This window comes from Siniperca chuatsi, linkage group LG3 (genome assembly GCF_020085105.1).
Source record: "Siniperca chuatsi isolate FFG_IHB_CAS linkage group LG3, ASM2008510v1, whole genome shotgun sequence".
Classification (NCBI taxonomy): Eukaryota; Metazoa; Chordata; class Actinopteri; order Centrarchiformes; family Sinipercidae; genus Siniperca; species Siniperca chuatsi.
The window spans coordinates 5,595,903-5,622,714 of record NC_058044.1 but is presented as its reverse complement, the minus strand read 5'-3'; the positions used below and the strand labels follow the sequence as shown (position 1 = coordinate 5,622,714).

The 26,812-nt window shown below is 39.8% G+C and overlaps 1 protein-coding gene across 3 annotated transcripts; it reads right to left on the bottom strand.

Annotated features, from left to right (window-relative positions):
• Positions 1 to 8: 8 nt before the first annotated feature.
• On the bottom strand, positions 9 to 26,812 carry grap2b (GRB2 related adaptor protein 2b). 3 transcript variants are annotated; one of them, XM_044188935.1, is made up of 10 exons: positions 26,764 to 26,812; positions 12,334 to 12,437; positions 11,944 to 12,003; positions 6,691 to 6,759; positions 5,909 to 5,996; positions 4,739 to 4,830; positions 4,308 to 4,430; positions 1,668 to 1,830; positions 1,383 to 1,448; positions 9 to 539 (listed from the first exon to the last, which is right to left on the bottom strand). In XM_044188935.1, exons 3-10 carry the CDS (start codon positions 11,955 to 11,957, stop codon positions 354 to 356), a joined length of 801 nt encoding a protein of 266 aa, XP_044044870.1. In that variant the 5' UTR covers positions 11,958 to 12,003; positions 12,334 to 12,437; positions 26,764 to 26,812; the 3' UTR covers positions 9 to 353. The 3 variants fall into 3 exon arrangements, with proteins under 3 accessions (XP_044044870.1, XP_044044871.1, XP_044044872.1); XM_044188936.1 differs by lacking the exon at positions 26,764 to 26,812 and having other exon boundaries at positions 6,691 to 6,799; XM_044188937.1 differs by lacking the exons at positions 6,691 to 6,759; positions 11,944 to 12,003; positions 12,334 to 12,437; positions 26,764 to 26,812 and adding an exon at positions 26,239 to 26,255.

Below are 26,812 nucleotides of genomic sequence, written 5' to 3'. Positions count from 1 at the left end.
TCCTGACATTTAGGGCAAAATGTAAACTTTAATGAATCTTTGAGAAGTCCTGAAAACTTTTTTTTTTTACAGCCAAACAGTCGTCCTATTATATCTCTTGTACATGACACCAACAGTATGTTTGCCATGACAGGAAACAGAAATCCCATGTACAGTACAGGATGTGTGTGTGCCCAAACCAGCCAGTTAGTCTTCATTTTTATTCTAGACAGCTGATACTGAGCCTTTTGCTGCTAGTTTAGGGTTGTGACTTACTGTAAGTTAGGGTAAAGTTGCAAGAATGAGCATTATTTGTGTTTGGATACAAAGTGACTGTAATATTACACGTGTTTGTTCCTTGAGGTTTGTTCCGCTCAGATGGGTTTGGTGTAGTTGGAGGGGAACAGGCCTGTTTTGCCCCTCAGCTGGCCTTTCCACCAGGCCTGGTCGGAGCACTCCAGGACCTTGATGATATCACCGGCGTTGAACTCCAGCTCGTCTGTCTCTTCAGCGTGGAAACTGTACAGAGCTCTGACCTGTAGTGTGGAGGAGGCTTTGTGCTGGGCAGGAGGAAGACATACAGGATGAGACACAGACAGACAGAAAAGATACACAAACTCAGTCCATGAATCAAATGTCATTGAACTTTACAGGTTCATCAAACATCTTAGACAGTGTCGTACCGGAATACAATTTGGCAAAAAGGGTGACTAAAGTAATAACAATGGTACGCTTTTCTTTGTTGTAGCCCCTTTTAAGCTGTAGACAGACAAACATTTTCTTTAGTAATTAATTCAAAACCATTATTATTCACTATTGTGTCATTTTGAGGTTGTGAAAGTGATCATATATTATCGCTGTCCACTGAAAACCTTGGGAATTCAAGCTGGGTAGTTTAAATGGCAAATGGCTGCATTTATATAGCGTCTTTATCCATAGCACTTTACAATTTGCCTCTCATTCATTCACACACTCACACACACACACACACACACACACACACACACACACACACACACACACACACACACTTTTTTGAGGTTCAATGGAGCAGGAGCTCATGCTTTTAAATACTTATTGAATCATGTCAACATGTATTAACATGCTTAAAAAAGGCTGTTTTCCTTAGAAGTTGACATTTTGGAAATACCCAACAACAGATCAAATTTAAAGATGAAGTCATCAAACTACTGTAGCTAGCTGCTATGCATACACACCTGCAAACACACATAACCAGGGTATCCTAAATGAATTGGATTTATTGACTTGCTACAAATGTGTACAAAGTAGCCTACATATAGACCGGGACACGCAGTGTGTAAACACATCATTCAGGCAGACAGCGTCAGTGTAAGCACAGAAAAATAAACACACATACAGACACACGCAGTACTGTCGAGTACCTGTCGTGGTGCAGGTGTAGGTGGGCAGGGGAGTGGATGAGCGGGGAGAAGTACGTTTTCTCTTGGCTGTTGAGACACAAGAAACTTTGTATTTTAACTTTTTTTTAAACTTCTGTTTCAAATTAAAGCTCTTATTTTGAAAAAGTTCAATACTACTATGACTACATTCGTATACAACAGTGGATGTTTCTTTTCAAATCCTTTTACAGTACATTACAATGAGTGTACATTTCTTATATAGGTTGACTCCAGCTCACGTTAGGTTTCCACGAGTAGGTTTCCTACCTGTTGTTGCATCTCTTGTAGGAATATTTGACTCTGTTTAGAGATAGAGTTGTTTTTGTAATATTCCACCAGCTGGTTGAGAGAAGGGAACTTTTCTGACCACAGGTAATACTGCCCTCTGCTGTCCCGCATCACCTTGAAGTGCTGCACATCTGCTGCATGTCTACAGTGGAGTAAAATACAGAGAATGCTTTATTTTTCTTTCACAAGAAAAGTCTTTGTATGCCTTTTCTTGTGTCATAAAGGGCCCAGTACATTAGTTATGAATTCTATATCGGTCTGTCTCTGTGAAAATGTGAGATGTTGCAAAAATGAAACCTGTATTACGTAAGGGCAAATACTGACTGGCTTCTTCGTCTTTGCACCTGTTCTGAATACTAAAGTTATAAAGGGGAGAAAAAATTGGGTTTTGTTAGTTTTTTCAAAACAAAATTAGGTAAATCTCTTGTTCCTGAACAAACATATTCACAATCCCACCAGAGCCAGACAGAAGCAGACAGGATGTAAATAAGGTGGATAAGAACAGGATGTAAAGAGAGGATAAATTGATGGACAACATCAAGGCGCTCGGATAGAAAAAAAAAGTTAATAAAATGAAGCTTTGAGAGATTGAGATGTGGGAGGGATATGGACGGAAGAAGGAAAGACAAGAAAAGAGAACTGAGAGAAGACATTACTGCCCTGTTAAAAAACTAAAATTCATCCTTAAACAGTAAAAAATGTTACAGTAATCCACAGTATCAACATGAAATGTTTCATTAGTCACTTTTTTGTGTAGTTTTGTGTAAGGTTTCGTCCCTGGGTCTGCCACATTGCACCAACGTTCAATAATGATACAGGGAGGAATCCATCTTAGTAACGGATGTAAGGGATAATACCGGACAAGTTGTACGTTCGATGACTGTAATGATGACACAGGGGCTAAGAACCACCCAACACAATGCGGGGGGTGGTTTGCGTCCACGGAATTTATTACAACGTACAAACTTAGAGGGTGAGACGGTGTAGTCCCTCATTCGTCCAGGAGTGTTCTATCGTAGAAAAGGTTTCAGTCGTAGTCATCTGGACACTGTTTTCAGAATCAAGACGTTTCGGCTCCCATCCGGAAGTCATTCTCAATTGTGAAAAAATTGGACGGGAACTGGAAATTTAAGCTACTCTGAGTTACATAAGCCCCGCCCTTAGGATTGAAACTGTTAATAGCTAGTTTCACCTGAAACTGACCTAATAGTTTCCAAGATGGCCCAGTGATCAGTAATCAGGCCTATTGTTCTCTGGCTGCATCTACTTCATCACTGTTAAGTGCCTGATTAGCATGTGATAGGCGTGACCAAGGTGATAATACACTCTGATAGACTTTGGGCAGATTAAATCTCAGACCACCATTTCTGTTCAAAGAGGGGTTCTCTTTTTTCACAAAAATGGCTTCCTTGACGCCCCGTTCAAACCAACTCTTCTCTCTAGAGAGAAGAGTTTAAACCAACTCTTCTCTTTGACTTCCGGATGGGAGCCGAAACGTCTTGATTCTGAAAACAGTGTCCAGATGACTACGACTGAAACCTTTTCTACGATAAACTTAGAGGGTATTATCCCGCTTATACCATGGCTGTTGTTAGAACTGCAAAGAAACACCTGCATCATAGCTGTCCCAGTTACTAAAAGTTAATCCACACCTTCCAGCCAATCAGAACTGAGAGTTCTCAGTGGCCATGGCATAAGAGATAATCCATCCATAACAACGACATGAAAAAGGTCTAGGGTCATAGTTTAACAGTTGAGAAAGTCATCAAATCCGCTAAAATCTTGAAAAGTATCTTTGTCAGAAATTGTAAGTATTTCAATTTTGCAGTATCCAGAGTTTTAGTGTCTTGCTTGTAATACCATCAAATTTGTACGGATCAGTCTGTCTACCGCTCATCCCGACGTAAACCATAACCATCTGCACCTGGCTGAGTGTCATTGAATAGGAAGGGTTTGTAGGAAGTCTGGAAGCTGCAGATTCATCTACATTAATCATTTCAGTCAAGACCAGTGAGTAGGTGAATTCAGGTACAATGAGCAGCCCCACAATCATTGTCAAATTGTTGCAAGCAGAACAGTTTCTCAGAAAGAAAGTGCATCTGCTGGAGGAAGTGTGGTCAAATAGTTATATTTACAAAATGCATAAAATTGAAAGTGCAAATACAAGAACTAATTGTGGCTTGTTGTAGCCAACAATGCTGTGATAGTGACACAGAATGAAAGAGACAGAGAAATGTCGGCTGAGAAGAATATGCCAGGCGTCAAATACAAAACAAAGCGAAAATATATTGGGAAAAGTGAAAATGGTTTGGTGAAAAGTTTTTAAAAACCCCTCATTAGATCATGTCAACAAGGAAAAACTAAAATCTGAATTTGAAACTGGATACTAGTAGGCCTAGTATATGCTAATGCTAGTAGCACAATATCAAATTGCATGCAATATACTAAAAACATACACATAATCAAAACAACAAAGGCTATCTCTTTAGCTGTTAGCAGTCACTAACCATATAGATAAACCACTCTAAATACACAACTAGCTAGTTGGGAAATAGTAACCAAATTTTAGTTCTTGCTAGCTCTAAGCTATATGCACATATAGATACACACTGAATGTACCTGACAGAGATGGAGAAGTCACCTGGGGCTGCATTTCGGCTACCCCGAATGAGGAAGGCCCCAATAGGCTGTGACATCAGCTTCTCCTGGGCGTCGCTGCGACTGGAGTCCTCCTGGTACCAGCTGGAGTCATGGAGGAGGGAGGCAGAAAATGACTAGGTTTTGGTAGTATAAAGTATAGCAAAACTCAATGACCATTCATATCAGTATCTTTCCACTTTATCATACACTGTCTCAATTTTAGCATCTAACCTAGAATTTTAAACTTGAGCAACAACATTAAGCTGTTTCCTCATGAAACTTCATGTTGTTTCCTTTCATGTGAAGATGACTTCATCCTCTATTCTGTGTTATTTCTGAAATAGACAATGTCTATGTATCTTTGTATGCTTTTCTCTTTCATTTTCTCTTTGGCTTTATGTGAGGTTTACCTGGGCAGATGAATGTTGATGTAGTTTTTGGGTACAAACCCCTCAACTTCATTGAGTTCTGCTTTGTACCAGTTTCCAGTGGTCTGCAGAATCTGACATTGTGGGACACAATCACGACAAATTCACACTAAGGTGAATATACCAGACAGAATTCTTTTTACGTAATACTTATTTGGAGGTACAACTGAAATTAAATCAGTACTACAAGCACATATTGTAAAGTATAGCCAGTGTTTACATTTTGTGCTGCAGAGTGAACTTATTCAACAATGTCAAGCTAATAATTCCCTATCATATAAACATATGTTTATGTAACAATATGTATTTCTAATAACCTTTTTGTTAAAAAATACTTACTATGCAGTTAAGTTACTATATGCATTTTAATGTAAGGCACAATGAGCTTTATGTAAACCTAAAATGAAAATGTTTTAATACATATGCCCTAATAAGTACTATTAAACTGTTAACTGCACTACTGATTAAGGGTAAAGGATCAGGTCTATAAACATCTCTGCAACTTAAGAGGAAGACTAACTTGTGAATTTGTGGTCGAGAGGAGAGAGTCACATGGTTTGTCTGCGTGCTAAACACAGAACTTGTTGCCGGACTCACCTCTCACCCTCTGGTGAGAGCAGTGAAAACTGTTTGCATTCTTCCGCTTGAATATTGTTACTATATTTAAAGTTTAGCTGTGTGGTCAGTGCCTCAATACTTACTTATACATACTTTCTCCTTGCCTTTGCTATTTTGTTTTTTGACACTTCTGTCAAGCAGCCCAAAAAGACAATATGATTTCATTGCAATGACAAAAAAGGAAATAAACTTGTATTTGAGCAGCAGGATGCAGTTTCATCACACATTTTCATAACCTGCTGCACAAACTTTTGAAAAGCGCTGCAGAGAACAGTGACAAAATGATGCAAATACTGTTTTGTTAATCACACTGTATGAATGTATTGAATGTCCAGTCATCTAGGTGACATCAGTTTGCATAATTGCTGCCAGCATCACATCAACAGCCCACAATTTGAATGTTTTTCATATTGAGAGCTATTCATAACTTGAAAGGTGTACACTAGGTTGCTTAAAACACAAAGCAGCAACTAGAAACTGAATGAGGGTTTGGTGTGAGTGTGTTGTACAGCATGTGTGTGTATGTTCCTTAACCTTCAATCGCTCTTCCTTTCTGAAGCTGAGTTCATCCTGAGCTGTAGCTTCAAAGTCATACTTGGCTGTAGCCTCCATGGTAAAGCAGCTAAAAAGAAAAGGTAAAAAAATAAAAATAAAAGGTATAAAAGGCGTTAGATTTGTAGGTTTACAAATGGTAAAACTGGAAAATCATTTATTTTATGTAACTAGCACATTTCTAGTTTTATTTACCTTGTAATGTAGCCAAGTAGCTAACACTCGTAGAGCATTAAACAGTTAAACAACCCAAGAAATGTTTTAAATAGGTCTAGGTTAAATTATATATATATATATATATATATATATATATATATATATATATATATATATATATATATATATATATATATATATATATATATATATATATATATATATATATGTAACCATTGTTCGAATGTGAAAGCAGGTCTTAACTACATGTTGAAATACAGGCATTAAAGGAAACGGCAGTTATATCTGTAACCTAGACATCTAAAAAACTTACAGTCTAAAAGCAGCACAAAAAAGTGCTTTAACCGGTTTTCTCTCCTTCAATTTTCTTTTAGACACATTAAAGAAATTGATTTGACAGATGAACCCAATAAGCAATAACAAGCTTCAGCTGGACTCTGTATTTCATGGAGTGCAGTTGCATCCAGTATGTTGTACTTTCAGTGCAGTAGGAGGAAATTCACAGCAAGTCAACAAACCATAATTCAAAATGACAATCTGTTGCCGTTTGTGCCACACTGAAGAGACGGAAACATTGTGTTACTCACCATGTATGTGTTGTTCTCCCTACAGTAGCTGAGATCGTACAGTTTACAAAGATAAGTGACAAACTCCTGCTGTTGGCTCACAGGAAGCACAGTCAGAATGCAGCTGCCACTGAAACACACTTTCTGTCAGAGCTGACCACTAGCACACAGTCACAGGACCTCACATTTAAATAGACACAGGTGCAAAAACGCACACAAAAAGATTAGAACATACATGCACAGAACAAATGCTGTATCAACTATGAGCAATATTTAGGTCTAAAGTACGTGCATAACTAGCAGCTGAACTGTTAAATATACACAGGGCACAATAAACTGCAGCAATTGAGTATTAACCCTCACGGCTGCCTAAAGGATGCTAAAGCTGACCTTAAAGCAAATTTGACCAAAATGTTATCAATTTCACATATATTGATTATGTCAAAGACCCACATCTGAAAATGCACTGTGTAACACTGGGGTAACGGTGGGAAGGCCTAGTGACAGCTATTTGTAGCGTCACTAACGGTGTGACTTTAGGGGTGGCAATATTGGTCCAAATGACTCCAGCTCCAACCAGCATGTCAAAATTTTCGCTTGTCTGTCACAGTCTGATCTGCTGGCCACTGAGCAGCTCCACCGGAGCAGTTAGGGTTAAGGGCCTTGCTCAAGTGCACCCATCCTGCCGGGATTGAACCGACAACCTTCAGGTCACAAGGTCTCTAACCTTTAGGCCACCACTGCCTCTAAAATTAATGACTTGATTCTTACTGTTTTATGATAATGACTATGTTAAAATGCCAACATCAGGAAGCTAACAAGAAGTTAGCATGCTATATGTTACATGCTAAACATCAGCGTGTACATCCAATAGTTAGAACTTTATACTAACAGTTGTGTTTATATGGATGCTGTATACTTAAGGTAGAATGCTAACATACTAACATTAGCATTAAGCTTAAAGAAGCTGAGCTTAAGAACATCTGGGGCTGAGAGAGTACAACTTATACTTAACTAATAACTTAACAAAATGAAGGTTTAGCTAAATCTGACAATGCTGAGCTAGTTAACTACTCTTTGGTCAAGTAGTTTGGTGGGAATTGGTTGGAATAAATTATGGGGCTTATTCATCAAAACAAGGTGCAATGTGAAATCAATAACCCACCTGACACAGCCCTGCTAATAATATAGTTGACCAGATTGTTTCACAGTATAAATGTACTATATAGTACAAAGAAACAGTCAACTTTACTTTTCTCAATCAAACATGCCAAGGACAGCAACACAAGCTTTGGAGTTACATCTATTACATCAATCCACTTCAGCTCATTGGTGTTCAAAACAGGAAGTTTAGTTTGATGTAGTTTAATTGCTTTTTGCATCTGTATAACCGAACAATGACATTTAAGTTACATTTAACCTTATTAATCTTTCATGAATGTGTTATATGTATTGGCACTAAAAGTCTTCCATACAGTTCAATCTGTGCCTTCAGTATAATGTTCGATTCTACATAGTAACCCCATACCTAGACCGAATATGATCTTGAGTGGTACTAATACACATGTTAAAGACGTAGCAAACACGAGATACACACACACACACACACACACACATTTATATATATATATATATATATATATATATATATATATATATATATATATATATATATATATATATATATACACACATACAGCAATCGATCTGAAAAGAGACTGCCAGAAAGAAGGGGATTTCTGTACTATATAAGACCACATGCAATACAAGTAAAATCAGTTATACCAGATCTTCTCACTGGCCTGACCCTGGTCCTTGACATTCCTCGACAAGTTCCATTTAACATTTCTTCATTAGGTGACAGATGTTTCAGTTGTGGTTTGCTTAACTTGTTTGTTTGGGTGGAGCTTCTGCTGTCTTGCAGTTTGTGTGCACATAAACAGCTTCTACCTGTCAGTCTGTTTACCTGTATTTAGGTGTGACAGAATAAATTATTACTTATCTTGTACTATCATTACGCTTGAAGTTCCCAGCTCATTCCTGTTGCAAACTTGCCATTAATTGAACATGGCAGAAGATGTGGAAGAAATGCATCTGCTCCGGGAAGTGTTACATATCTCCAAACAATTTCTAAGTCTTGTAATCCCTCTGTCATTCATTACAGTAAAATGTGACACAGTAACACAATTGCTATAAGCTATAAGCCTACAACAGATTGCGAAACAGGTGTCTATTCTTGTGGCAGGATGTTTGAATGTCGAATTTAAGGGTTAAATATTGCTGTAGTGATTATATTTGCCACATGATGGCAGCAGACTGTAAGAAAAAACAGTGTTGGATATTGAGATATCTCCGTTTCTCAACCAATTAATTCATCATGGACATAAACCTTTCCCAGTCTCTCGGATATACAGAGGACATTACAGGACATATATGAATGTTCTTCTTAATGTCCTTATCTATAGACTTATGTCATTCGGGTTACATTGGCGCTCAGGTATAATATCTGTCTATTTATTGGCAAGACAGGCATATGATTTATCTTTTTTGCGCTTATTCAAGTCAAGTTAGTTAATATATCTTAAATATCACTACTGTGTCAATGGACATTATAGGCCCACATCAGACCACATTTTTCAAGAAGACAAGTGAAGCCTTCACCACCAGTTTGAGGAGGAGGAGGCTTGTCATGTATGTCAAGCCTCCTAGAATAACAGTGTCAGTATCTTTCTTTGTTATTAAATAGAATAAAACTTGAATATTTTTCAGGTGTATAATCTAATAGATATATAAGTTGTATTTGTAGTAAATACTGTTAGGAAAGACAAACAACAAGTTTTTAATAATACCTGAATTCACCCTAACTGATAAGCATTTTTATTTGCACACTTGATGAGCCAAATCGATGTGCTTTAGCTGACTGTTCCGTCACTGCGAGACTTTTTGTGAGTTAATCTGACCATCTTTTAATTCGGTTGGTTTGGCAGGTGAGAGCAATGACACCAAACTCAAGTAGCATGAAATCACTGCACTGATGGGTGCAGTATTTATATTGGCCCTTTTTAAGAGCTCTGGAGTGCTGCCTGAGAGGAGTATGTGAAGTAACTAGGACAAAACCAAAGATTTTAGGGAATAGATGTTGACAAATCAGTCCTGAGCGATGCTTGGAAAGCCTAGTATTAAAATAAAACTAAGAATCTACAGCGACACTACCGGCTCTGTGAGGCTGTACTTAAGCACAATGGTGTTTTGAGCTCAATGCTCCTTTCTACATGCTAACATGCTCATAATGACAATGCTAACGTGTTGATGTTAGGCAGGTATATGTTAAACATGTTTACTGTTTAGCATGTTAGCATGCTAACATTTTCTAATTAGCACTAAACACAAAAGTACAGCTAAGGCTGATTCCAATGTCATTAGTTTTTGCAGGTATTGAGTCATAAACCAAAGTATTGGGCAAACTGGCACTAGAATGAATGAATGTGTGGATCCATTCCACAGTTGAGACATTTCACTCAAAATCCCAAATGTCAAGCTCATGGTGGCACTAAAGGAAATGTCAGGGGATCACCAAAATCATTAGGATTCATTGTCTGGAAACCAAGAATGTCTGTGACCAAATTCTGTGCCAATTCATCTCGTAGATGTTAAGATATTTCACAGGATAAGCGAAAACTTGGAGCTGCTGGTGGCGTTGGAGGCAAACCCAGGGGATTACCAAAAGTCACTAGGATTCTTCCTCTGGGCACCATGGATATCTGCACCGAATTTAAATCCACCCAATGGTTGCTGACAAGTTTATTTATTGCCAAATCCTTGAGTCATACATCAATCCTGTATGCTTAATTTCTTCATGTGTCCGTAACAAATATGAAAACAAGAGAAGTTCAGTTCTAACAAAAATAATTCATGTTTTCTTAGGTACAGTTGCAGCGACTGCTTATATTTTGTATTGTATATTAAATGATACATTTTGATTGCCCCTATGCCAAGATGTATAACCTTGCAGGTTTCCAAACCACTGTTACAATGTACAAGCCACTTCTGAGTCCATGAAACTTTTGGCTTGAAAGCTTTCCTTTTTGTATTTATCTAAATTAACAATGCAACAAATAATACTTTCCCACTATGTTTCATTTGGTAGAAAAAAAAATTGTGAGTGTGATCACATCTGTAGTGTCAGGTAAATGATCAGGAACAGAAATATAGAATATGCCTGGTGGGGAAGGAGGTAAGAAGAAGGAACGTAGACAAGAAGAAGGAGGTGCAGGTATATTGTTCTATAAAAGAAATGCCCTAAGAAGAGAGAAGGGGGGCAGAGGTGGGAGCAAGAGTCAGCTAAGAAAAGGAATAAGAGAGGACACACTAGACAGAAAGAGCGAGAGACAGAAACAGAAAGTGTTGGAGGCGAGAGGAAGCAGAGACGCAGCCAGTGGCAATGCAAGCAAATACTGCCACCACCAACACTCTGTCTCTCCCTCTGATATTCGCAGTCAGTCTCAGTGGTCGGCCTGCCATGAATGCTCAGATCCCCATGTGGTGTTCAGTGGGGATTTGATCCTGCGACGGGGCTGAAAAGCAAATGTGAATTGTTTTTTTTTTGTTTGTTTTTTTATGCGATGCAGGCTCCAAGCAATCAGCATTCCCACCATGAGAGGGTTGATGAATGGACTCCATGTACCCTCATAGATGTTTATGTGTGTGTGTTGCTTTGTTTTTTTTTGTTTCTTTGTGTTTTTTTACAGTGCCACAAGAATCATTTGCCTCTTGATAGCTGTTGCCAAGGTGACCTACAGCTGTACGTGCATCTATTGTTATGCAGCCTATTATGCAGCATCACGAAAAACAAAACAGGTACAGGTGTAACTATTCAAATAAGGTATTGTTGTGTGTTTTTGTCTGTGTGCATGACACGCTATTGACTGCGTTTAATGGCCTGAGCCCATGAAATATCTCATCTAGCTTCATGACAGAGCTCATAAAAACTGTGTATAAACAGGTGGAAAGGACTCGCATATGGCTCAAGCAGAGCTGCCATTCAGCATTAATGGACCCGTTAACGCTGTTTGGTGTGCGTGACTGTGTGCACGTCTGTGTGTGTTAACACTCTGCGACAGTTGCATCTTTTAGGTGTCGAGGGACCTCAAACTCTGGAGAGTGAATGAGTGCAAATGGAAGGGGGAGAGACTGAGAGCATTTGACAACAGAGAGACAGAGATATATGATAAATATTCTGTGAGCAAACATCACATTTCATTCTGTTTACCTTACCTAACTCTGCTCATCTCCCCTTCTCCCAAACCTTCTCCAAAATCCAAAACCTGTCCAAGTCTGAGGAGGCAGAGGGATCGTGAAAGGAAGTGAGGAAGAAAGGAAAGATTTGGACTTTTGAAGTTCTTCGACAAAATGGCTCTCTTACATTCTAAAAAGACAAAACATATCCTACCAGGATTTGAAAAAAGCAAGACCAACAATACACTACAAAATTCCTTCTAACATTCAGAAATATGACAGCATTGTCCCCAGTAGGAAAAACCCCAGCACTCCACTGAAAGAAGCATGATAGAATCTCCAAGTGCAGATTTGAAATGAAAAATGAAATCTTCAAATCAAAGTCATTAAAAACTGAAATATCACACGCCTCACATCGCAGTAACTCACAGCAAGCAGCTTTGTAAAATTACTCAAAGCTGCAGTCCTCTGTCAGTGTCTGTCCTGGATATGTTGCTGCTGTGCACTGAGGGCTCATGGTCCTATATATGGATCTAAGTGGAAAAAGAAAAAAAAAAAACACATGAGAAGATGCTGTGGGTAACAGTTACTAGCAAGGAGTGGTGTAGACATTTTGCAGTTCTCAGTTGTGTATTGTAATTCCATTTCTCTACATTGTAATTCCACTACTGCCACATCTGTCTACTCTGTACATGCTAGAGGAGTCACTTTTTATTAGAAATGCAGACTATTGTTTGAATGTGAGAAAAAATATTTGATCTGTCGCAATCTATTTGAATTCAAAATTCATAGTTTAAAAAGGTGCAACAAGTCATACTTTGTACTTTGTGGGGTGTTTCTAAATGCACTCACTGCATGCCCTTTGTCCTATCAGTCAACTTGTTCTCTTGGAAAGTGGGGGAAACTAGTTAGTGGTGCTGATCAGATAGTCATGACACCAAACCACCTGAGAAGTAATGTGTGGAGGCATTTTAGATACCACACCATACAGTAGGTGGAAATAAATGTGGATAAAGGTGAGGCCGTTTAAAATGCAACTGCAAAAGCTGCATTGGGAGGTCTTCAAACACAATAGCCTCCACACAATATTGATGTTTGAGGAGCAGAGTGAATACCAGCACTCAACCAGAGGACTCAAGAATCGACCCTGTTAAAGCATCCTCGAATAAAAACTGAATTAACTCCAGCTCCACTGGTGGTTGATCCTGACCTCCCTGCAAAATGGGCCTAAGTGAAACGATAATTTTGTCACAAGAATCAATAAAATATCATGTATTAGTAGGCCCCCCTTGCCATTCAGTGTCCTGGCCTTGTTCTTGACATAATAATGGATAAGAGCCTGTCTGTTTCTGCCAATGAGAGTCCATACCTCACCTACATCCACTGGACTCATACATCACTGGCTCATATCCATGCATCATACTGCATAACACTGATGGTGCCTTTATGTTTAAACGGCTGTGAAATGCTTGTGCTGCAGGTGGGTGAATCCACAGAAACAGTCCAAGTGAAGTGGACTCACTCAGCTTACAAAGATGCTGGAATACGTGAAGAGGGTCTGTCAGGGTGGGTCAACTTATTGTATTTTCTTCTTATTCTAAAACTCATTAGTACCCTTTTACGGTAATGATTGATAATGACTCTTTCAACCAGCAGCTTAAGGTTACCTTCCCTTAAAGGCCGAATAAGTAGGATTTGTCGGTTGCTGTTTGTAAACACACAGTTCAAAATTGGCCCCTCCTCCAAAGCTCAGAGCGAGAGAGAGCTAGAGAACGAATGAAGAGAGGGAGCGGCGTTAGCAAGAACACAGCAGTGAATCAGAGAAATAAAAGGTTATTTTCTGATTGTTTCAAGGCCGTTACATTCTAAAGCACAAATAGAATCGGCCACACCTCCACACAACCCTGCAGGAAGGAGCCAGCCTCATTCCGTCTGCCGTGTGTGTGTAGCTCAGACCCGACCTATCTCCATACTTCGTTTTAGCGCTGTGCCAGTGCTGGAGATAAATCTATGTCACAGACAGAGAGCAGGGGAGAGAGACAGAGACAGCAAGGAACCTGCTCGCTACGTTTTTATAGCGTCCCGACCTCACAGCCTGCGAGCGGTTATTGGCTGGGGGCTACACACCACTGCCCAAAAGGTTGACGCCTAGAGATGTCCCGAACACAGCAAACTAATAAGAAACTAAGAAAATACAGGCAGAGGGCAGCGTCTCTGCAGATACAGACACCGCTACACACTTCTAGTGGTTCATAAGTGATGATTGAGAGGGATTATTTTTGTATAAGTCTATACATTGTTTTTCAGGAAAATCCTCCTAATTCTGCCTTTAACTGAATTAACTCAACAACAAAAAAATCATGCAGTTTTATTGAGGTGTATTTTTTTTCTTCTTTAAAGGTCAAAATCTTAGCCCAACTTTCATTAAAGTTTGCTTTTTTTGAAACATAAAATATGTGTATGTCAGTTCACTTGATGGGTCAATCGGCATAAAATGCTCCTCACCATGGCAACAGTTCCCATCTGTGTTCTGCTATTGCGAACAGTGCTGAAATGACCCTCATTTCAATACAATGCATATTCATCTCATCTGGATGACACATAGACAGACGCTGGGTCAGAGTGGGTGGAGGTGGAGATGAAGAGAGAAGATGGAGGGATGAAGAAATGCAGGTACTGCGCAGACGAAGATAGGAGCAAATGCCTGCGCCTGTACGTGCGCGCGCGCACACACACACACGACCCCCTGTCAGGACTGAGAGTTGAATAATTCAGCAGAACAGAGATGTTGCTGAGGGCAGTGGTGTGTGGAGTATAGACTATCAATCTCTCTCACACACACACAAACTACAATATTCCATTAATCAGTCTTTCATTTACTGTATGACAAGTTTAGTTGATGTCATGACCAAATTTTTCTAGTTCCATCATCTGTTTCAGTTTCATCTGTTTTCATACAGACCACTGAGGTCATTGGTTCCTCCTTAAGGCAATTTTCCTTTAAAAAAAAAAAAGGGTTAAAGATATTTCTCTCTTTCTTTAAATAAGTGGATATACATTCCTGAATCATCTCGGCATTGTAGTTTTTAGCAAACGTTACTCACACAGGAGTAAATAGTGCATTTATTGGGGAGTATTTTCAGCTGCTGCCAGCTCTGTCTCCCTACTTCTAGTCTTTTACACTCCTTGCTTTTCTCTGTCTGAAATCTACAGTTTCTCATATCTCTGCTGTCGGTTTTATTTTTCATTTTCTATCAACAAAGAACAACAACAACCACACCTTTATATACGAGGCAAGCATTTTGCCCTGTGTGCAAAACCACTGAACCTGTAAAAATCACCATCTGTTGTGTGCCAATGATTTGTTTGGGTGATTTGAACACTCGTTGTAAGAGCTGTTGATTTACAGGCTACTTTGAGAGATTGAGAGAGAGAATGACAAGGAACAGAGAGAGATCGGGAGGAGAAAAATGCAAAATGGATGCAGAAAATTGGAGTGACAGGAGGAGGATGGTAAAAAAAAAGAGGATGAGAGAGGAAGGCTAATGTGTTTCTGGCTCTTGAGTGCAGAAACAAAATTTGTGTAATTGATGATTTCACTTTTTTAGAAAGTGGGTGTAAACATGTTCCTGAGCTATTTGCCGATCAAGCAGCACATTGACAGATAAGGACTTATAAAGAGTCAGTTTGCACTGCTCAGGTCATTCAGCATCAGCCAGACCAAGCACTAATAAACTTCACTGTCAAATACAGTTACACATGTATTTCCATTTAGGCAGGAACACAGAATATTGTGTAACCTGAACAGCAGTGCCATTAGAATGTCCTGGTAGCAACGGACAAGAAATTAGGGATGAGGGTACCTTAAACTTCTTCAGGTTTTATGGGAAACACCAGTTACTTAAAGGCAAATGCCAGATTTAGCTTTTTTGCTATGTGAAGAGTCAATGTTACTCAGCTGTCATAACTTAATCTTCAAATGGCACAAAATAATAAAAATAATAATAAAAAACAAGGTCGGCTGGGTCAGCCAAGTCATGTCAAAAATGTTTGAACACACGATTGCCTAATCTGACACAGCGACCATCTTGGAAGGCAAGAATATTGTATCATCTGATCCCAACATATGTCTATTTTGGGTCAAACCAAGCACTTTGCTCCAAAGACTATAACGAATACTAACACATACATCCAATTTCATTCATCTGCACCCAGTCCACAATCACCAGCCAAGTAATTCTGCTGAATCTTTCCAAAATTCATTCCTCACCCTGTGGTGTAAAAAACTCATCTGCTGCATTACAGGAGGGCTAATGTAGAAGTTATTGTATATAAGCCTGAGACGGTATCAGCTGATTAAGGATTACTTTTTACAGGAAAACTTGTATATACTGATAATACATCCATATCAGCAATTCATTGAATTCTAAAGCTAAAATTACAGTTTCTGCATCAATGTAGCTGCGAGGGTCCATGTGATGTAAATGTGCTATTTGCCCATCTCTGTAGGCCTTACATGCCGACAAACATGAACATGTCTCTGTATGCAAACACCCAATGTAGTATAAACAGAACCTTGTGCTGTCCATGTCTCTTTTAGATAATATCCAGCTCTTAAGGGATAAGTGATTTTTCTTCCATCCACAGAAACAAAAAGGTTGACTTTTCCAAAATTGGACAAAAATGTGCTGGGCAAGTTCCGGAAAACTTTCTTTTGCTGAATTATTAAGGCTCATGACAGGTTTTTCTACACAGATACACAGTTACTACATATAAGGTTTACTTAAGAGTTAAAGGGTTAAAGCACTATGCGAGCTTTGCATGTAAAAAGACACATTTTCAGTCTAAATCATAAAATGGGGCTGCAGAGGACAAGAGCTTCCATTTTCCACAATGTGTGACACCTACATTCACCCTGTTTGCCCAAATGCAAACAACAGTAAATAGCAGCAAGAGAGCGCACCAAGCAGAAAAAGTGAGACTCTCTGATGATGACTGTACCATTTCACCACCTCCACCCCTATCAGACACTGAGAGGAAGAAATGAATGTCAAAGAAGTGCCCATAGAACTCTCTACTGACATTATACAACCCAATTTTGAGGCAATGAAATCTTTCAAATGTTCAAAAATTCTGTTTTCTCCCAATTCCAGAGTCAAATGCCAGAGGTTAAAGTTGATTAGTACAGTTTAGCCCTGTTTCTTTGCTTGGGTGTAGCAGGGTGATGGAGACGGATAAGAAAAGACATTCTTTAGTATGTAAGGCAAAACACTGCAAAGGGTGAAAGCTCCCACTAGGTCCCCTTAAAATGGAAATGTATGCTCTCGCCCATGAGGTAATTTGAATAAAAGTGCACATAAACTCAATGCACAACGCAACAGGGACTCACTCTCTTCATAAAATATACCAAAGAGGTGAATCCAGGTAAAAAGCTCTATTGATTTCGCTCATTAAGTCTCTGCCAATCATAAAATTGGACATCTAAATAAAAAGAAGCTGATGATATAGAGAGATAATTTCAAAGTCTGATATAATTGGGAAGTGGATTCTACAAAATGGGATTCAATATGAGGAAGATTAATATCAAATATTTTGTACTTCTGGTGAATACTGAGGGGGCGGCAGAGCTTTGTGACACTACTGATTCTGATCAGCAGGGGTCAGTGGAGCACTGCAGTCTGATTAAATATGCAAATGCTGGCGCTGAGAGGAAGAGATATGTGAAAGCAAAAAGACTTTCTAGGGTAGAGGGGAGAGACATACAGGACTTTGCCACGAACACACACACACACACACACACACACACACACACACACACACACACACACACCAACCTGTCCATCAGACACATCCTCGGCAGAGTAATGATGTCACACCGTGGGCTCGCTGCTCTGCCTGACAGCCACCAACCTTGACGGTGCGCTTCTGTATCAAACACACACACAGTCAGGTCTTTGATCCTCTCTCACACTCTGTCTCTATCTCCCTTCTCTCGGACTCTCATACAGACAGATAGACATTTTTCAATGTCTCACTCACTCACTCACTCACTCACTCACACAGTTTGGTCACTCGTGGCTCTTGATGGATGCTTTGAGTAAACCGCCAATGAACAGGTCAAGATGTTCTCACTGAGCTAAACTACCGATCCATTAGAGACTCACTGGTCGTCAGTGGAGTGGGACGTTTATGCTACAAGTTTGGTTTTGCACTCTCTGCTGCACTGTATTTTGTGCAGTCACAGTGAGCCGAGGACACCAGAGATGGTCGACATCACAGTGTCAAAACAACAAAAAAGAGACGCAACAAGTCTCAACACTGTGTGCTGTATGGAGAACCGGTTACTGAACATTTGATGGAACTAACCACATATTTCATTTCTTCTTCTTAATCATGCCAGATAAAGCATATTCAGTACCTCATCTTCATCAAAATAATCATCACAATCATATTGTCCTATAAGTCTTTCACTTCCATATCATTTTTTAATGTCCTCTATGTTCTCACGTCTTTTATTCTTGCCGTTATTTTAATGATCAAATATGCATCATTTCTATCATCACTCTCACCCTTTTTTAGACCCTCCCACTCCTGTACCCATTACCCTTCTCACTAAGTGTTCAGCTAGCCATGTTTTGTATGTTGGTCTGTGCAGTCCAGGTCACACTGTTGCCCTTGTTTGCCAGGGGCACCAGATGGTACATCCACAGGAGTTGGCCTGCCCACGGGGCCTCCACCCCCCCATCCCCCCATCATACAGCACCGATGCCCACCCCAAGACCCACCCTGCTCCACCACGCCACTGTATAAAAGGACTGGTTCTGAAAGAATAAAACTGCATTTACATGTAGATTTACACATGTATTTTACATTTTTGACATCTAGCTATTGCTCATATTCAGGTTTCTGCCTCTTAAAAGGAAGTTTAATTAATATTATAAAGCGTACGGTCTAGACCTGCTCTATAGGAAAAGTGCAGTGAGATAACTTCTGTTATGAATTGGCGCTATATAAATAAAATTGAATTGAATATTACAAGTAAATTACAATTAAAAAACAACAAAACAGCAGAATATCAGCCATTCAATTAAGAATATTACAGTAAGCATTTTTTTTTGTTTGTATCTCTGTCTTTGCCTTCATTTAGACTGTTTTCACTTTCATCCATTTTACTGTAAAAAAATGTTTTAAATGTCCAGTGTCATGTATGGAATATGTGATGACGATGGCACTGTGTCATTGCTTTGAGCACTTAAAAAGCCTCTCGACTGCAAATCAAAATGTGCAGCATTTTAGCATGATGCCAAAAATATGATTTGTGACCTAGGATTGGTACTTCAGTGTATTTCAGTCATCCAAATATTCTACACACATTGTTTTACATCTCTAATATGCTTTGAGTGTTATAGCCTAAGAGATAGGCCTATGTTAATAAAGGCAAAAGGTGCCCCAAAACACACTTTTCTTTAAACCTTAATATGTCTTTATGGACAAATAACATCAAAACGTCACTGCCAAGACACACAACACACTAAGAGAAATGAGCTATTAAGACTAACCTTTTGTGGAGAAAAGACTATTTATTTAGTATTTTTAAGAGAGCATTTGGAGACTTTCTGATTGACTTCAATATAGTCTGAGATTTACATACATGCACCATTAATAATTGGGGACAGGACTGATGGTATCTACCATTATTCCTGTCACCAAGAAACCCTGCCCCTCTGAACTGAATCACTACAGACCATAATTGCAAAATGCTTCGAGAACCTGGTACTGAATGCCATCCTCCCAGCTGTTAGCCCACAGCTGGACTCCTCCACTCAGCTCTGTCAAATGACCGGCTCCGTTTACGGCCGCTGCAGCAGCTGTGAACACGCCAGCAAACCTCACCTTGTCTCGACCCTGTACTGTCTATTTAAACTCCCATCCTTAACCTCCCTTTAGATTGCTAGATTGCTGGAGATGACAAGAAATTACAGAGCAGATGAGTGCAGACTGATAAATGTCAAGAGAGAGAGAGAGTGTAGGGGCAGTGGGGGGGAAGAGTATGTGTGTGTGTCGGGGGGCAAATAATAGATGAGAAGGAGAAAGGCAGAAAAAAATGGAGGGTGAGAGGAGAAAGTTTCTGTGTGTTTGTGTGTGTGTGTGTTGGAGTGGCTGACATTTGAGCTGGGACCAGATTGGTGTTTGGAGCTCAGTCCCTTTGCTTCAGGCTCTCTGTCAGCTCATTTACAGCACTGAGAGAACAGAGAAAGAGCGGGCGAGGAAGCTGAAAGAAAGAGAGTAAAAGGTTAGAGTAGATAAGAGGAGAGCATTTCTGTGGAAAGAGGGAGACAGCCAGAAAGTTTAGTTTATTTCAGCTACTTCTTTAAAAACAGAAGTGAGACAGATGATGTAGAAACCATAGAAAAGTAAATCTAATGAAAAAACAGGGGATTATGAAATATATTTTTCTCAAGCAAACAAGAGAAACAAAAACAACAGGTCTTGGATACAACTGACAGATTGCCTTTGAACTAGAGTGCCTTACTGAGACAAAAGGAAGTACTGGCCTTTTCAGTATGAAAATGAGAAAGCTGCATGGACAGACTCCACATGTTGTTGGCCCCAAATGGCAACGAGAGGTAACTGCCTGAATTCTGTGGACTTCAATCCCAAGAATCCTCTAATGTGCAAACAGTAAACTGCCCACAGCGTGCTCGCGCTTAGTCCAGCTGTTCTGTGATAATTTATGCTACAGTAAATGCTACAAAAGTGTCAGGAGAGGGAAAAGATCTAATGTTGGTGAGTCCAGCTTCCCTCAGAGCTGCTTGGAAGACTTGAATTTAATTCAATTTGAGCCTAAAGTTAAAACCCTTAAGATTTCAGTCCTGGTCGATTTGGCAAGACCTGTGGTTACTGGTGGTGAGAGTAAGTGCGGTTTAGTACCACAGCAAACACTCTTTTTGAAGGTGCTTTGTCAGAAATACAACAGAAGAGCAACTATTGTATCTGTTCACAATAATAAATGGCCTTTTTCTATCATGTCATGAATAACCGCAATCTGATATAATGCTGCACACGGCGCAAGTACTTCTCCACACAACAGCAGGGCACAGGACAAGTTGGTTACCCTGCTGAGAAGTTGGACGCGTGCAGCTTGTCACCTACAGCTTCATCTAACAGCTCATTGTGACTGCTTCTTGTTCCATTGCTCCCTGCAATATTTAAAACTGATCTGCTGTCAAAAATAGCCAAAAAAGACCACATCTTGTTTTATGGACGCTTTTTTGATTAACTATTGCGGTAAGGACTGCCCCCTGTGGCAAAGACATGTGTTTCCTGTTACTAATTACCAATTAACGGCACCCCGTATTTATCACCAGCTGAATGCATTTAATGTTAACTATCAGTAGTAGAATATGTTGGGTTTGGATTAGCAGTAACTTGATATGGCTGTAGGACAGTGAACAGTAAACAGTGAGGCTGATATTAATGAGATCACATGAAAATCAGTAAAGCTGTATCATTACATGCTGCATCATTACCTCCGCCAAGGAGGTTATGTTTTCAGTGCTGTTTTGTTTGTTTGTCTGTCAGCAGGATTACAGAAAAACTGCTGGCCCGATTTTCATGAAACACGGTGGACGGGTGTCGCATGGGCCAAGGAAGAACCCGTTAAATTTTCCGAATCCCGGGGCGGATACACAAATTATTTTTCACTTTCGTTAACATTGCGAGGTCAAAAGTAATACCGATGTCTATAGCAAAATGAGATGAATTTGTTGTGCATGCACGAACCTGGCGTCATTAAAGTGAATGGTGTGCCGCAACTAAACATACAACAAAACATAACAGCCACCTCACTGTAAAAACAAAGGCGGCAGGTATGTAAGAAATAAGCAATTAGGGATGTGATTTTAGGCACAACCATATTTTGACATACTGTAATTCTAATAGTTTTGGAAATATATCCAGACATAATGGTTGCGCTTGCAGATTTAAATATCATAGAAGACTGGACTATTGGCCTTGGCGGGGGTCTGCGCTCTCCGAGTGCCCTTCTAATTATCTGTGAATCCTTTGTGTGTAGTCAATTTGAATCTTGTTGCAGGAATGTCTGACTCCACCACGAACGACAGCTTTTTTTATAGAAAAATAAAACCCAACCGAAAGTGAAGTTACTGCCAATATCCTGCCAAGTATGCTAGTGTAGCCTCAGCACATGGCCATCAGACCATGTTCTGGCTACAGCAGAAAGATAAGCACAATGAACATGAGGCTCTGTGGCCTTGTTTTGTGAACACTGTCAGCTGTCAAGATGTCTCAGCAAATCAGGCCAAAGCCCTGTGCACTCACTATAATTGGCAATTAAAGTATCATCCTGAGCACAAAAGAGCATAAGTCTCCTTGCTTTCCGATGGAGGGATAGGCACTTCGCTAAACAATGTGAGTTTTTTAGGAGAGCTCAGAGGCATGCAGCTTCCCTGGAGCTCCCAGATGATGAGGCAGCTCTATCTGCCATCACAGCCCAGTCAGGGGCCACTAATCTGGGTTACGCAGCCAGGGAGCAGGCCTTGGAGTAGGTCCAGCTCCTCAACATTGGACAAAGACAAGCATTATGTGTGCATACTAATGCAGCTACTCACATACGTGTTTTTTTATAGTATACTGTACATGTAGCATGATGAATAATGCATGTGCCAACACATAGATGTTTAGCTGTCAACTCACATGCACACTGTATAATGTGTATGTTGACAGATGTTCAATTGTCACACACGCACACGCACACACACACACACACACACACACACACACACACACACACACACACACACACACACACACACACACACCCAGAAGTGCTGAGCTATTGGCTGGCAGTCAGTAAAAATGCAGTGCTGCTGAGTGCAGAGCAACCTCACCACTTGGCCCGCCAGCATTACTGCAAAGCACCATTTAACCGCGTGTGTTTGAATGTGTGTGTGTATGTGTGTGTGTGAGACAGTGCGTGTGCACGTTGCACGTGCATGTGTCCAGGTAGGCAAAGTCTGTAGGTGTTGATGAGTCTGCAGTTGGCAGGACTTTGTGAAGCTACATGTGGTGTATTTGTGTGGGCAAAATCCTTTACAAGTGTCCACTTAAGCATCACAGTATTTTGAGTATGTCTTGTTGATTTATGTATCTAAATACAGAACATTAACAAGAATGATAAGATGCCAAATGGAGAGAAGCAGGGTGATCCACCTCGCTCATAACCTCAAACATAAACATATAGGATATAAATACACAAAAGGGAACACTGCATATTCTTGAGATCAGAGAAACGATTATCTGCCTCGCTGATACATTATCACATTATCATAACCGCTAAGCAGCAACAACTGAACTCTGAAGCAGCAAAGCACTCGCTTATCAGACCTCTTGCCTACTTTGAATGGCTGTGCAGTTTCCCCCATGGAAATCTGTCACAAATCACTGACATAAATCTTTACGCACACACACATACAAACACCAATATCTTGTATCTTAAGGCTCAAATGAATTTGTGATGTATTCTCAGTTGATTTTAAACCTCTATTTTCCAACCCACATGTACTTTATCTGAACCTTTCTGCCTCACACACTCCCACATCTATGGGCCAGCATAACAGCAATCTTCAACCAAGTTGCTCCACAGCAGCAGAAGGAGGTTTAGTGCTTTGCTCAAGAGCAGCCTGTCAGTATTCAGAGAGGAAGGGGAAATGTCAAAGAATCAGACTTTCTTCAGACTACTTCATTCCACATTTTATGAACTGGAAGTTTTGGAAATTTGTTGTGCCATGTTACACTAAATGCTTTTTAAAGGGTCAGTTCACCCAAATTACAAATTCTCAAAAACCACATGACTAGATACCACTTGAGGTAAGTGATAAATTATGTTTGTTTTTTTGTAATTTTTCTGCCTCAGTCTATCTTCCCAATGAAGTTTCAGTGACAGGTCTCTGGTTTTTGAGAGACTATTCTACCCAAAATAACATTTCTGGCAGAAACATAAAAAAATGTGAATTGATGGTATGCAAATAGTCAATTCAAAGACATTTAATCTTTCTTCAGTAAGTGTGTATCCATCCACCTGAGGAGACTGTAACCTTCCTCAAACTAATACTTAAATGAAAGAAACATAAATGTCACATTCCCATCATGTGTTCCTCATGGTTTTCCATTGTTTGAGGTTTGACACGCACTCTTTTAATTACGTCCTCTTCTTCTGCAATGAATGAATGGTACTAGTCGAGAATTAGCACCATCAACTGTTCATCTTGATGCGCCCAACTCCTAACATTCGCATTATAGTAGTGGAAAGAAATGCACAGTAATTCGCATTTTCTTCTGCTGATTTTCTGGAGATTTGGTTAAAATTTGGACTACATTTGGATCTAGGTGTAACATGATTGAGATCTCTACAGCAACAACACCAGCAACCTACTCCCTGCAAAGTCCTATTCTTGAGCTGATAATCATAATGTGCCTGCATTCATTCATTAGAAAAAAACAACAACTTTATTATCTGGTGATTATGCAGAGGACAGGAACACTGCGTCATCTCCCTTTAATTCTTATGGGAGGACAATTGGAAGCCACCAGTGGGCTGTCCCTTCTGCAGCTAAGAGTCCTACCCTATTGAAAGAAAGAGCAACTGGGCTCCGCAGGAACACACAGATAGACAGATGGACAAAGAACAAATACACACACACAGACAAACATGAACCATCAGGGCCTGGAGAGCACCAGGGAGCTGCATGAGTCTCACATTTAATTATCTACCTACTGTAGTGTCGTTTGACAGAGGAGTTGGAAGAGGGGGGGTAAAGAGAAAAGAAGATATAAGGAGCGAGAGGTCCTTGGAGTAGGAAGGAGGCAGGAATTTCAAGCTTTTGCTCTTATTTCTTACTAGAAATAATTGTCGCGTTGCAGACTTATTTTATTATTATTTCTATTTCTATTCTTTTAGTACTTCTATTCCTGTGTGCATTGACGTGATAGTAAGCAGCTATAACGAAAGAGTTTCCCCTCGGGGATCAATAAAGTATGATGATTCTGATTATTGATAGACACTATATGTAGATCCTAATGCAAACAGCTGGACAGAGGTAAGAGGTGGAGTAAGGAAAGACATTCTTCTCAGTTTTTTGGTGGAGCCTCCTACAGTGTCAATCAGAGTTGAGGTGTTTGTGTGGATACATTTACTGCATTTGATGGCAGCACTCAGCTGTTCTACAAACATGTACCTAAGAAATGCTATGGGTGCATCAAGGCTGAGGATTAGGTATTAAAACAGACAGCGTAAAGCACACCTAGAGTCATGTTACATCAGAAATCGAAGTAATGAAAACTAATGATACTACTGCTAATACATAGATGCTTTAAGTATAGTCCACAATACTAAACACCAACTTAGTAAGGCTTTATGAAATTACAAAACTGATAATCAACTAATAAAATGTACAGTGGCTGAGTTTTATACAATACATTTTATTTTAAAACGTTTGTATTCCCCACAGCATTCAAGACTGCACTTGTGAAGCCTCTTTAAAAAAAAAAAAGTAGCCTTGATCCTTGAAAACTGGAGTGCATTCAATTAAACAATAAGTTGGAAATGTTTCAGTCTGGTTTTCTGGCTAATCACAGCACTGCGACAGCCCTAGTAAAAGTATAATGACATCAGGATACATCTAGATGCCAATAAACCTTCAGTGATACTACTTGATCTGAGCGCTGCCTTTGATACAGTTGATCACAATATTCTCTTAAATAGACTGAGGGATCACACTGGACTGTCAGGAGCCGTTTTTAACAGGTTTTCCTCATATCTGTCTGGCAGAGAGTTCTTTGTTGCAATTGATGATAAATTCTCCAAAACCTCCAAAATAACCTGTGGGGCCCCAAGGAATAAAGTTTGATTGATTGATTGATTGATAAAACAATTTAAATGACTCTTTAAAATGATAGATCCAGTAGTTTCACTTTAAGGAAAAGTATGAAGCATTTGTCCTGCTTTCCACAACTTACCTCAACCTTACAGTAATCCCTGCAATGTGTAGCCGATACACCCATGTACAGTATACACAGCAATAAAGGATTTAATATTAACATTGTCAGCCACAGGATAACATCCAAAGAGATGTGAGTTGCATACAGTGATGCATTTTCCATTCAAAGTCCTACACTTATATTAAACCTGAACTGTGGCTGTCACCAAGTCGTACACTGAAACTCATGGACACTATCGATCACCAGTGCAAAGACTGACAAACTGGGGGGAAAAGAACAGCCATAATCATGCAGTGACAAAGTGAGCTGTCTTACCTTAAACCAGGTGTCTCTCCCCCTTTCTGTGCAGCTCAGAAGCATGGACGTTATTAAAATCCAGGGCTCTGACCACATCTGGAGCCCCTCTTGGTATTTAACTGCAGCTATATGTCTCAAACATTGAAACGCACGAGCGCACTTCCTCACAACGTCTGATTATGTAGCTAAGGCAAATCAAGCTAGCGTTAGTTATGCTAGCTTCCACGGGCCACTTCATTTCGTCTTCAGGGAAGGATCGATGTTTTCAGCAGTAGCCTGTGTATTAAGCCGCATTTAAAAACCACGTCCATGGGCAGTGTCCCAACTGGCCCGGGTTCAATTTCCGTAACTTGACTAGTACATGTGGCCCAGCATCCAGGTGTTTGTACCCACAGGTGGGCGATATGACAGAAAAAAAAAACAAAACAATGTGAACTAGAAACCCTGTGTATTTATTAATCTACGGACGCATATTACTTTGTACACAGCTAACGTAACAATTCTTGAACAGCTCTCTGCTGTCAAGAAACTCCTGTAACTTACCGTGCCAATGGTTGCGTAAACTTCAGCGGGCGGAGCCATGGAGCAGAAA